We start from the raw sequence: 13,717 nt of genomic DNA, 5'->3' as shown, positions 1-13,717 counted from the left end.
AAAAAAAAAAAAAAAAGCAGTTGGACATCTATCTATGACTGTAAAATAGTGCATATATACTAATAGTTAACAAAGTGGAAGTCCTATACTAGGGAAAGATGAAAACACAAACCCCCTGCTACTTGTATGGCTATGATACTAAATACAACGTTATTGATATTATCAATGTGAATTTTGGAGTAAGAGTTTTTGAATGCCTCCTGTGACATTCAGTGCCACTTGCCCAACTTCTGAGCATGACTTCCTCTACCTGGAATATCCCTTCTCCACTTGGCAAACTTGAATGTCCCTCCTTGGGGGAACTGTCTTAGCAGGTGGTGCCCATGGTTGCTTGTTTCTGTCTTCAATAACAGCTCACCTCCCTTAGAAATGTGTCCTTGTTCCCAGACTATGAACTGCTCCTGGGCACAAATCATGCCTATAATTTAATCATCTCTATAACTTAATTCCTAGTCGTCTATTGTAGATGTGCAATACATTCTTTGGAAGGAGGAATGAAGATACTCCATTTTTTTTTTTTTTTTTTGAGACGGAGTCTTGCTCTCTTGCCCAGGCTGGAGTACAACAGCTCCATCTTGGCTTACTGCAACCTCCGCCTCCCGAGTTCAAGCGATTCTCCTGCCTCAGCCTCCTGAGTAGCTGGGATTACAGGCAAGCGCCACCATGCCTGGCTAATTTTTGTATTTTTAGTAGAGATGAGGTTTCACCATTTTGGCCAAGCTGGTCTTGAACTCCTGAACTCAGGTGATCCGCCTACCCCGGCCTCCCAAAGTGCTGGGATTACAGGCATGAGCCACTGCACCCAGCCTAAAGGTACTACTTCTAGGCACGCTGCCAAATCTCCCACTTAGACTCCCATTTATGACCGTGGTGATTAGGGGAAAATTTAAGGGAGAGGTTATATGTGACATGAGCCTTAGAGAATGAGTGAGGTTTTGATAGATAAATGTGGACAGAGAAACAAAATTGGCAAAGTCATCCAGATAGGTAAGGGCAATAATAATTGGGAAGTTGGGATTAACAATCTAGTTTGGGTAGAACACAGGGTATGTGTAGACCCACAATGAACCCAGATTTGGGGATTCTTGAAGCTAGGACAAGAAATCTGGATGCAGGATGGTTTGGAACAAGAAAGTCTGAAGGCAGGAAGATCAGTTGGAAACACTGGCTATAGTCCAGACACACACTGATCAAGACTTAAGTGATTTCTCCTAGAATTCCTGAAACCAAAGTTATTTTCAGACCATAAAGCAAAGTTCTGCCCATAATTTGTGAAACCTGAGAATTTTTTTTTTTTTTTTTGAGACAGAGTCTCACTCTGTCACCCAGGCTGGAGTGCAATGGCGTGGTCTTAGCTCACTGCAATCTCTGCCTCTTGGGTTCAAGCAAGTCTCCTGCCTCAGCCTCCCAAGTAGCTGGGACTACAGGCACATGCCACCATACCCAGCTAATTTTTGTATTTGTTAGTAGAGACAGCGTTTCACCATGTTGGCCAGGCTGGTCTCAAACTCCTGACCTCATGATCCACCCACCTCAGCCTCCCAAAGTGCTGGGATTACAGGCGTGATCCACCGCGCCTGGCCTGAGAGTGTAATTCTAATCACAAGACACATTACTTTAAATTTCCCCAAAGCAGAAGGGTTGCAAACACCATGCTGCTGAGTGGGTCATTCTTCTGCACAGTGGTCAGTGCAAATGGCAAGGGAGAGGGCCAACCACAACTCACAAGATACCCAAGACAAGGGGCCAAGGAAGGGCTCCTACCGGCAAGGAGTAGAGGAGCACGGCCACGAACAGCAGCAGGATGAGCAGGAACAGCAGACCGATGATGACCCACTTAAAGCGGCGCCACACGATGAACTTCATGGTCTTGCACGGGTTGGTGAACCAGAGGAAGGAGGTTTCTGGTCGGCTGCATTGCAAAGAAATGGTAATCACCTACCCAACTCAGGAGGGATGCATATTTTATTCCAGAGCATAACAGTTTCAGGAACAAAGAATCACAATAATAAAGCAAGAAAGGATATTATTCCCCTTCTTTGACTGAGAAAGCATTTTTTTTTTTTTTTTTGAGATGGAGTCCCGCTTTGTCACCCAGGCTGGAGTTCAGTGGTGCAATCTCAGCTCATCATAACCTCCACCTCCTATGTTCAAGTGATTTTCCTGCCTCAGCCTCCCAAGTAGCTGGGACTACAGGTGTGTCCCACCGCACTTGGCTAATTTTTGTATTTTTAGTAGAGACAGAGTTTTGCCATATTGGCCAGGCTGGTCTCCAACTCCTGCCCTTGTGATCTGCTCGCCTTGGCCTCCCAAAGTTCTGGGATTACAGGCCTGAGCTACCTCATCCGACCAGGGCTCTTTAACCAATTACAGCTTCCTAAGATGCTGAGCTTTGGTTTCCTGGGAAAAGAGAATTTTTTTTTTTTTTTTTTTTTTTTTTTTTTTTTGAGACGGAGTCTCACTCTGTCACCCGGACCCAGGCTGGAATGTAGTGGCACAATCTTGGCTCACTGCAGCCTCTGCCTCCCGGGTTCAAGCAATTCTCCTGCCTCCTCAGTAGCTGGGATTACAGGCGTGCACCACCACACCTGGCTAATTTTTATATTTTTAGTAGACATGGGGTTTCACCATGTTGGTCAGGCTGGTCTCAAACTCCTGACCCTGTGATCTACCCGTCTCAGCCTCCCAAAGTGCTGGGATTACAGGCGTGAGCCACCACACCCGGCTGGGAAAGGAGAATTCTTAAAATGAAGCCAGATCACCCCTCTCCACCCCCACCCTTCACTATTAAATACCAAATTAGGAGGACAACAAAACCTAATCCATCCCATGAAGCCCATGGGAAGGGGGGCTCTCAGACTGCAGGTGTTTGGGGAGCAGGATAACAAAGAGGGCCTCTTACTTTGGGAAGTCCAGCTTGGGGTTCATGTTGGGTTCATCCCGCCCCTTCCCGGCTGGCCTCTCGTCAGCCTCCTTCTCGTTGAGGATTTCCAATGTCATCTCCACTTTTCCCTTCAGTAAAGCAAAGCAGGTTAAACACATGACATCACGTTTCACAAATATTTTTACTTCAACCCAAGGAGTATTCCCCGAGCAATGGTTTTTATTCTTGTAAAACAATCCTTAGATTGCCTTCAATTTTTCTCAGGAGATTTCATCCCATTTCCTCTTCCATGTGTTTCTGAACTGACTCTGTGTGGGAAACTTTGAGGACAAATTGCTTCCCCCACGGTCTACTTTTCATTTTCTGTATCCCTGTCATGCTAATGTTCTCACATCTGTCACCTTGTCTTCTCACACACCTTCCTATGTAACTTCACTTGGACCCAGACTAACCTGAATACCGCTAATAACAACATCTAACATTTATTGAGCATTGATTGTAGGCTCCAATTAAAAGAATAGGGCCATGTCTCTTCATGCTTATCACTGTCACCTACTGAGCACAGTTGCTGGCGTTCATAGGTATTCCATGTATACTAGCTCAACAAATGAATGAGTGAGTGAGTGAATGTTGTCTCCCTGCTCACAGGTTCCTGAGTGATGCTCCCAGCACTGTTTAAATATTCTACATGGGTTATCTCATGTAATGCTCACGGTAACCCTGCAAAGGTACTATTATTGTCCAAGTTTAAATGAGAGCAGTGAGGCCAGAGTGAAAGAGGTCTAGACACTTGTTCACTTTTGGCCAGGCGCAGTAGCTCATGTCTGTAATCCCAGCAGCTTGGGAGGCTGAGGTGGAGGATCACCTGAGGTCAGGAGTTCAAGACCAGCCTGGCCAACATGGTGAAACCTCATCTCTACTAAAAATACAAAAAAACTAGCCAGCGTGGTGGTACATGCCTGTAATCCCAGCTACTCAGGAGGCTGAGGCAGGAGAATCGCTTGAACCTGGGAGGCAAAAGTTGCAGTGAGCCAAGATCATGCCACTGCACTCCAGCCAGGGTGACAGAGTGGGACTCCATCTTAAAAAAAAAAAAAAAAAAAAGAAAGGAACTTGCTTACTTTTATAGCAAGCCATATCTAAGAATGTAACAGACTTTCTAAGAGCCAGGAAAGCCCGCAAGGTCATTAACAATTTGAGAAACCCTGGCCCTAAGTAGAGCTCTGATGACTCCTACGCTTACAAATCAGACAAAGCTGGGCTTCTGACTTTGGCAAGTTGCTCCATCTCTCCAAGCCTCTTTCTGGAATCTCTAAAATGGGGACAATGTCTGCTTCATGGCCTTGTCAGCAGAACTAAGTGAGGTTATGTGCAAACTGCTGTATTGTAATGGAAAGCAGGTTAGTGGTTTTCTGGGACCAGTGAGGGAGGGAGCAATGGACTGCAGAGAGAGAGCACAAAGAAATTTGGGGGGTGATGGGAAGGTTTTGGATCTTGATTACGGTGTGGCTCGATGAGTGTATACATCTGTCAAAATTCATCAAATTGTGTACTTTAAATGAATCAGTTTATTTTATGTAAATTATACACCAAGGTTGTTTTTAAAAGGATTATGAATGTAAGGCACTTGGCATGTTGCCTGTTTCAAAATTAATGATCACAAATGTTAGCTATTCTTAATAATGCATAATGAACTAGGTAGTCTTTCATGATATGGCATGGTAACCCACATTATTGCTTCTAGATCAAAATACGTCTTGAGTGCCTCAACTTGCTTGTAATGTATGGCCTTTTTATTCAACTAATGCCAGCACACCTTCCTCCTTTTTTTTTTTGAGATGGAGTCTCACTCTGTCACCCAGGCTGGAGTGCAGTGGCACAATCTCGGCTCACTGCAACCTACGCCTCCTGGGCCCAAGTGATTCTCATGCCTCAGCCTCCTAAGTAGCTGAGACTACAGGTGCGTGCTACCACTCCTGGCTAATTTTTTTTTTGTTTGTATTTTTAGTAGAGATGGGGTTTTGCCATGTTGGCCATGCTGGTCTTGAACTCCTAACCTCAGGTTATCCACCTGCCTTGGATTACAGGTGTGAGCCACCACGCCCAGCCCCACCTCTTTTTTTTTTTTAATGAGAAAAGTTCCAATTTGAAGTTCCTTTTTTCCATACTAAATTGTACTAGAAGCCCAGCATTAATTAACTTTCCTGATGAAGTCCCAAGGAAAATACAGGGAAAACACTTGGGCTTCTAGTTTTTTGACCATTCCAATGTCTTCACCTTCCTCCAACTCTAAACACACACTCATGGCATCTCCCACCTTATACTGTAAGACAAAGGCAAACATATCTCAAAGACAAACTATCCCCATAACTTGAACACCTACCAATTTTAAACTTCCTTATTTTATCTGGAGTAAGTCTATGAATAAAGGGCAAAACCTAAATGATAAAAGGCATAAACGGCCCTCAACCAGAACCAGGAAATGTACATACAGCCATCACGCGGGAGCCATCTTTCTCTGCGTAGCATGGCCACCATCCTTTCATGGACTTCTGCTGAAAGAGGGAGGCCGTCTTGGCTTTAAGGGGGTCCATGGCTTTGAGGTCAGGAATCATGTCCAAACTGCATTTCTGTGGTGATTTTGCTGGAATGATCGTGTGATGCAAATCAAGTTCTAGGAAACCTAGCCAAGGAAACAACAGTAAGTCCAAATGAGCTTCAAGGGGATCAGCTGTCATTCACAAGTGAACAGAACGTTCTCATCAGGAGAGAGGCACACAGTGATTTTGAACAGGTGAAGGGTGAGTTAGAGAAAGGGAGCCTGGTCAATGTTTAAAGTCTTTCCAGTTAGGATGGAAAATGGCTGAAGAAATAGTTGTCCACCGCACAGCATCTCACAGAGAACTACCTGTTTTCTTTTTCAAAGACATGAACATAAACAGAGTTCTTCTTTAAACTCAAAGTAATGAAGTATCTACAGATGCAATTTCCACTCAACTCAAGGCCCTTGGATCTGAAATGTGTTCCTTTTAGTTCTGAGCTGCCCTGAACAGAGAGGTCATTTGGCTTTGGGTAAAGACAACAGGTGCTTAGAATGCAGGATGCTGGCCAGGTGTGGTGGCTCACACCTGTAATCCCAGCACTTGGGGAGGCTGAGGCGGGCAGGTCATTTGAGGTCAGGAGTTCAAGACCAGCCTGGCCAACAGGGTGAAACTCTGTCTCTACTAAAAATATAAAAATTAGCTGGGCATGATGGCATCTGACAGTACCCCAGCTAATCAGGAGGCTGAGGCACAAGAATCGCTTGCGCCCGGGAGGCAGCGGTTGCAGTGAGTGGAGATTGCACCACTGCTCTCCAGCCTGGGCAACAGAGCAAGACTCCATCTCCAAAAAAAAAAAATACAGGATGCTGCATGTAATGCGGATGTCCAAGACTCCTAGTAAAGCCTCAGAAACAGAAGCTTCAGAAGGAACATAACTCAACAGAAAGTCCTCACCAGGAACTGAGACTCCTAGCCTCAATCAGAGTGTCTGGAGAATCACATTGTTCCTTCTATGATGTGAGGCATTAACTTTTTGTTTGATTCTTTGAGACTGAGTCTCGCTCTGTCACCCAGGCTGGAGTGCAGTAGTGTGATCTCAGCTCACTGCAACCTCTACGTGGCTCTTGGGTTTAAGCAATTCTCATGCTTCAGCCTCCCAAGTAGCTGGGACTACAGGTGCATGCCACCATGCCCAGCTATTTTTTGTATTTTTAGTAGAGACGGGGTTTCACCATGTTGGCCAGGCTGGTCTTGAACTCCTGACCTCAGGTGATATGCTTGCTTCGACCTCCCGAAGTTCTGGGATTACAGGTGTGAATCACCATGCCTGGCCACATTAACTCTTTAGTACCACTTCCACAGTAAGAGAAAAAGAGTGTTTTGGGCTTGGGAACTTCTGTGAGCCCTTTCCTTAAGAAAATGGTATCTGTGATGTGGGGTCAAGTCTATGGACGACTGGGGCAAGAGTGTGGCCTTCAACGGTGGCAGCAAAGAGCAACAGGAAGGTTGTAGCATTTTCTCTTGAAACTATCTGGCTGAGGGACTGCTCTTCAGCATGTAATGGGCCCATGAGACACACTTGACCTCCGTCCTTCTTGACCTATGGTTGCTTTTGTCTCCCCTCTCCTTTTGCTTATGTGCTCACTCGGCATTTTGAGACAGTCATTCTCTTCTTGTCTGATAGTTTTGTTTAAATTCCAAGGGAAGACCAGGCATGGTGGCTCATGCCAGTAATCCCAGCACTGTTGGGAGGCTGAGGTGGGCAGATTACTTGAGCTCAGGAGTTTGAGAGCAGCTTGGGCAAAATGGCAAAACCCCATCTCTACAAAACATAAACAAAATTAGCCAGGCTTGGTGGCGCGTGTCTGTAGTCCCAGCTACTTGGGACTACAGAGGTTGGGAGGATCGCCTGAGCCCAGGAGGTCAAGGTTGCAGTGCTCCTAGATCTTGCCACTACACTCCAGCCTGGGCGAGAGAGTGAGACTCTGTCTCAACAAACAAACAAAAAAGCCAAGAGCAAACTCTTTATGATCCTAGAATTTACTCTCCATATGCTTTATGTAAGCCTACTTGCATACTCATTTGCTTATCGACCTCTTACTAAGCACTAAGTCAAAACCATTGCGTGAGGTGCTGTGCCCGGAAAAGGGATCAAGACGACACAACCTCTGGGGGGTGTTTCCTCTGCCAGGAGGGACATGTCCTAGCAGAGATCGCACTACTGCCAGGAGAAAATGAGGTTGAAATGGCAAGTGGCAGAGATCACAGGATGAAGGAAACAAGTGTGAGTGATAAAAGGATGAACTGCTAGGACGGAGTGGCTGGCGGGGTGTTGGGGGAGAGAGGAGGAAAACCGCAGAGCACTCTGAATGCTTTTGCCTCGATGGCTGGGGAAGTAGAGGGGTCATGAGCTGCTAAATCAGTTCCTGAGGAGAGCGGCGTGGGGATCAGGGAGGACATGCTGAGTGAGATTTCAGCCACAGTACATGCGAGCTGCCGGCCAACGATAAAAGTGGGAGGTTCTGGCCAGAAATCAGGAATGACCTTCACAACGATTTCCTCTGTACAGCAGGCACTGTGAGCATGCCGGCTACATGGCCTGGGTGAGGAGCTCTCCCTTGCTGAAAGGTGAGAGTTGAAGCATGCCCTTCCGCTGGGGTGAGTGGGTAAATCACTGGAGGGGCGGTTGGCAGGGTTGGAGGAGAGCAGAAGAACCTCAGGGAAGGCCTGTATATAGAGTGGAAGGTTGGGCGTTGTGGCTCATGCTTGTAATCCTGGCACTGTGGGAGGCTGAGGTTCAAGGATTGCTTGAGCTCAGGGGTTCAAGACCAGCCTGGGCAACATAGTGAGACCTCATCTCTACTAAAAAGTAAAAAATAAATTAGGTGTGTTTGTCCATGCCTGTAGTCCCAGCTACTCAGGAGGCTGAGGTGGAAGAATTTCTTGAGCCCAGGAGGTTGAGTCTGCAGTGAGCTATGATCGTGCCACTGCATTCCAGCCTGGGAGACAGAGACCTGCCTCCAAAAATAAAAAATGAAAAGAGTGAGCTGCAGAAACAGAGCTGGCTAATGTGACAAGGCCAGGGCTTGGCAGAGTGAAAACCTGGAGAGCACAGTGCCATGGGGGGCGAGGGAGGAGTGCGCCAGGAGATGCAGGAGCCTGGGCTGAGGGTGCATTCAACTAGTGCCCTTATCACAGAGTAGGATGGGCCTAGGGACAGAAGCAACGGCTGGGGGCATTGGGGGACCTTGGTATCTTGGGAGCAGATGGAGGAGGGTGGGAGTGGATTCCTAGGTGCTGAGGAGAGAGTGGCTGTGAAATAGGAGTGCGGCATCCCCCTGCGGAAACAGGATTTGAGTCTTCACAGACAGGAGCTAGTGCAAGACCTTCGCCAGGGCCCTTGAAAAGGGGTGACATGCACTGTCAGGCCCCACTGCCAAGAGCTCATGCAGGCAGTGGGTGTGTCCCCTGTCCCCCGACACCAAAAAGTTGGAAGATTTAAAGAATTCCTTCCAAGTTTTCATTAACTTCACTAAGTCCAAGTACAGTTCCTTAGAAACAATGATCCAAATGTAAGCCTTACCCAAGTAGTCATCCAGGGAAAACTTGTCGTTGTCCCATATCTGAATGATCAGTCTGGGTGGGACTCGAAACTCTGTTTGGTCAATACTCCAGAAATGCTCCTGAAATGAAAAGAAACATGAACACACCAGGTGATCCTGATGACTGGACTCCAACACACTCACCTTTGGCTCCTTAAGACAGCATCGAAGCCTGGGGCCTTTCTCTCCTTTCACCCCCACCTTGACACTCCCTTGGGCCTAATCCTTCCCCTCTATCTGTATGGAGAACAGCCAGGCTCCCCAGGAAATCACAAGCTGGGCAACTAAAAGAATGTCCCAGGCAGTTCCCAAACAGAAGCTTTCTTGCCATGTCCCTATCAGTGTGACTTCCTGCTGCCACCTGGGGGTTGGGGAGTGATTCATCTCCCCTCTGAAGACCACTGTGTCCTACTTAGATTATCCTCCTAAGGCCAGGTATTCTAGGCCAGCCTGCAGTATCACCCTCTGGGGTGTCACTTCTGCTCATTAACTTTCCCCCCACCCCCCACCCACACAGATGTCTGCACGTGCTCTCATTTTACATGGGGGTAAGGAGAAGGGGGCTCAGACTCTACTCTTTTATCCGTGCAGATTGAGAATGTCCTGGGATTTTTGGCCTTTGAAAAATACCACTGGGCTGGGTACACTGGCTTGTAATCCCAGCATTTTGGAAGGCAGGTAGATTACTTGAGGCCGGGAGTTCGAGACCAGCCTGGCCAACATGGTGAAACCCTGACTCTACTAAAAATACAAAACTTAGCTGGGCATGATGGTGCATGCCTGTAATCCCAGCTACTCAGGAGGCTGAGGCACAAGAATCACTTGAACCTGGGAGGTGGGGGTTGCAGTGAGCCAAGATGGCACAACTGCACTCTAGCCTAGGCAACAGTGAGAGTCTATCTCAAAAAAATAAAAAAAGAAAAAAAATAAAAGAAAAATACCACTGGCTTTGCTTGCTTGTGGTCACTTAAGACCCTCAGATCCTCATACTAGAGGTAGGTAGAAGGAAGACTAGGTACATGTCCTGCAAGTTCTTGCCTCCATTGCCTCAGATAATGTTAGCCAAGACTAAACATCTCCACAGCCCAGGTACACATAAGTTCCTCTGGCCCCAGTAGAAAGGGAATTTCTCTAGCACTTCATGAATTTGAAGGCAGATCGCTAGGTTGTTTCTTGTTTGTCATATTCCAAGAATGTTTTCCCTTGCAGGGCTCAGAGAGCCTGGCTCTGAGGGGCTGGGCAGCCCACTCTGCTGTTGCTGCCTGACTGTCCTGGGTGGGATCATGCTCCAAGCACCACAGGGTATGGGGAGGTCCAGCACTAGATGTGGACCATACCTTAAGGCCCATCTGACCCAGTGCCTCCCTGACCCCCACCCAATTCTGCCACACCATCTGAAAGTGCATTTTTCATATCACATTGAGCCTCTGTGCCTCCTGAAAGCCATCTCTGGCAGTTTGGGAGGCCAAGGTGGGAGAACGGCTTGATCCCAGGAGTTCAAGACCAGCCTGGGCAACAAAGTGAAACCCTGTCTCTACAAAAAATACAAAAATTAGCCAGGTATGGTGATGCATGCCTATAGTTCCAGCCACTAGGGAGGTGGGAGGATTGCTGGAGGTCAAGGCTACAGTGAGCCATGAGGAAGCCTGCGTGACAGAGTGAGACACTTTCTCAAACAGAAAAAGAAAAAAATTAAAGTCCCCTTTGCAGACATTCATCCCACTGGTATGAAAACAGTGCTTACTACAGCATTAGCACTGAGTAGGGCCAGCAGAGGGTAGGCCTGATGTGACACAGGGCTGGTACATTTTCATCAGGTGTGGGGAGGGGAGGCGACCAGGCAGAGCAAGGCCTAGCTGGTAGAATGTGGAGGCAGGAATGGAACAGGCCATCACTGGAACACATCTGTTGTTATTGTCTATGCAGGTTCTAGACCCCTTTTCTGGATGAAAGCACCCAGATTTTCCTTGGGGGACTCCCCTTTCTCCCAAATTTTAGAGGAGCTGCCTGTGTGTCTAACTCTAGAGCCTGGCCAATCAGAGCATCCCTGAGCAGCAATGGTTGATTCAAGGATAGGCACATGACCCCCAAAAGCAGAGACACTGAGGCCCAATTCCAGAACTCTGGTTGGCCCCAGGAGGGCTTCGCTCTTCTCTTTCTCCTGAGGTTTGTGGGGAGGACAGGATGTGAACTGGGACTGCCACTGTCCCCCCGGGAAGAGCCCGTGGAGGAGGCGGAGCAGAGGGGTGGAGAAGGTGAGACCAATTTCCTTTTTTTTTTTTTTTTGAGACAGAGTCTCCCTCTGTTGCCCAGGCTGGAGTGCAGCAGCACGGTCTCGGCTCACCGCAACCTCCACCTCCTGGGTTCAGGCAATTCTCCTGCCTCAGACTCCTGAGTAGCTGGGATTACAGGCACGTGCCACCATGCCCAGCTAATGTTTTGTATTTTTAGTAGAGACGGGGTTTCACCATGTTGACCAGGATGGTCTCGATCTCTTGACCTCGTGATCCACCCGCCTCAGCCTCCCAAAGTGCTGGGATTATAGGCGTGAGCCACCGCGCCCGGCCTGAGACCAATTTCTAAAGTCATCATAACTTCACCGTGGGATCCAGACGGACCTAAAGCCAGCAGATCCCTGGACTCTTTGGTAATGTGAACAATATATCCTTTTCCTGGTTTCAGCTAGTTTGAGTTGAGTTCTGTAACTGAAAGTCTAACTAGTTAAGACCAGGAGGGTCCTGAGCCCTCATGGAGGTGCCTCTGAAGGAGGTAAAGCAGATATGGAGGTTTTTTTGTTTTGTTTTTTGTTTTTGAGACAGAGTCTCCCTCTGTTGCCCAGGCTGGAGTGCAGCAGCACGGTCTTGGCTCACCGTAACCTCCGCTTCCCAGGCTCAAGCAATTCTCCTGCCTTAGCCTCCCGAGTAGCTAGAATCACAGGCACCCGCCGCCCCACCCAGCTAATTTTTGTATTTTTAGTAGAGATGGGGTTTCACCATGTTGGCTAGGCTGGTCTCAAACTCCTGACCTCAGGTGATCTGTCCGTCTCAGTCTCCCAAAGTGCTAGGATTACAGGTGTGAGCCACTGAGCCCGGCCAAGATGTGGAGGCTTAATAAGGAAGGAAAAAGGGACATTTCATCCACTTTAAGCCTCTGCTTGACTCTGCCTCTCATGGGGAGACATCAGTCTCCCCATCACATGAAGAACACACTTAGGCTGTTGTTTATATAAATACATAATCATAACTTCTACCCTCCATCCTTCACCCCGCCACCAATATGTGAGGGGAAAGAAGGTCGTGCTCCTTATGCTTCCTAATGAAACAAATACCTGTCCCAGGGGTGTGACCTTGGACAAGTATCAAGGTGGCAGATTCCCTGCCTCTACTGAGAAGGAGCCAGACTCAGCCACCTCTGAGTTCCTGAGCATCTTAAGAGCCTCAGATCCTCATACTAGAGGGACGTAGGTAGAGTTCCAGTTTCTGAGTCCAGGAAGATCCATGATACCCACTGCCCACTGACATTATTTCAGAACTCACCTTTTTTGCAACGATGCAGAGTTGTTCAGCTGGAAGGTAGTCAAACGGGAAAACAAATCTCCAGTTAAAATTCCCTTCGCCATCCAAGGACCTGTAATGGACATCTGTTTTCTGTTTGTTTTCTTCATTGCCAGGAATCCAGCTGAAAGGCAGAGGCAAACAGACTTAGCTTCACGTGATTGACAAGTAATCTCGCCACAAAATTGTGCAGTAATTAGGGGAGCAAAGAGCGGGAGAATTAATGCAATTTTCTTGGGCAGATTCCAGTTATCTACGGAGCTGGGGGTGATTTATGGAGGGAAGGTGCTCTATTGCACCCAACACAGGTTGCGGCCAAAGAAAATATCATTCCTCTAAAACCAAAGCAGGAAACCCTTTAGACTTCAGTTAACAGGGTTAAGATGAAATTTTCTGGAAAATATCAACAATGTAACTTCTATTTTGGGTACACTGAAGCCTGTTGGCTATGATTTTAGTCGTCACAACTATAACTCATCAGTGTCTGTCAGCACTGCTGATAGGTTAAATGAATATGAGTTAGCTCAAAATTTTAGCATTTCCTTTCCCATATTTAAGCAAACAAAAGAAGCACAAATCAGGTAATCTTACAGCTTCCTTTTTAAAAATTATTCTTAAATTCACTATGATAATATTAATGATACTGGCAAGGAAGATGTCAGCTCTTATTTCCACATGCGTATCTATGAGCATTCATTTTGGTAACATCTTAACTTTTAACATTTGAAAAGTTTTCTTCTGCTTGTGCCTGGCAGAGTAGACACTAGATAAATACCAACTGAAGGAATGAATGAATGAGTGTGCCCAGAAAGAAGCTGTTGCTACTGGGAAGACTTCCAGTTTGAAACCAGAGGGTAACATCTGATTTTACACCGGCAAAGCAATAGAGTGCATGGTTCTCAAAACTACACATTAGAATCGCATTAGAATCAACTGGGGACCTTTTAAAAACATTGATGGCTGGACCCCACAGATAGAGACTGAGAAACTCTCTGAGCCTCATCTCCCATCTGTAAAATGAGATTAATGATATGTGCTCCCTTCACATGGCCAGCTTAAGGCTGCGGTTCAGCAGGGATGGAGTGGGAATGGGGACACCATTAACTCATGGTTATCCTCTTCTATGAACAGGTA

General features: G+C 47.1%; 1 protein-coding gene across 1 annotated transcript in view; it reads right to left on the bottom strand.

Moving 5' to 3' along the window:
* Window positions 1-13,717, bottom strand: part of MYOF (myoferlin) — a 190,280-nt gene that overhangs the window by 1,341 nt on the left and 175,222 nt on the right. The window contains exons 51-55 of the mRNA XM_037727745.1: window positions 12,566-12,707; window positions 9,011-9,110; window positions 5,377-5,567; window positions 2,903-3,012; window positions 1,765-1,912 (exon numbers count right to left, since the gene is read on the bottom strand). Of these exons, the coding sequence (XP_037583673.1) occupies window positions 1,765-1,912; window positions 2,903-3,012; window positions 5,377-5,567; window positions 9,011-9,110; window positions 12,566-12,707 (691 nt within the window). The remainder of the gene's footprint in view (window positions 1-1,764; window positions 1,913-2,902; window positions 3,013-5,376; window positions 5,568-9,010; window positions 9,111-12,565; window positions 12,708-13,717) is intronic.

Source organism: Cebus imitator, unplaced genomic scaffold (genome assembly GCF_001604975.1).
Source record: "Cebus imitator isolate Cc_AM_T3 unplaced genomic scaffold, Cebus_imitator-1.0 Scaffold238, whole genome shotgun sequence".
In the NCBI taxonomy this organism is placed as follows: Eukaryota; Metazoa; Chordata; class Mammalia; order Primates; family Cebidae; genus Cebus; species Cebus imitator.
This window is presented reverse-complemented; position numbering and strand designations above follow the sequence as displayed.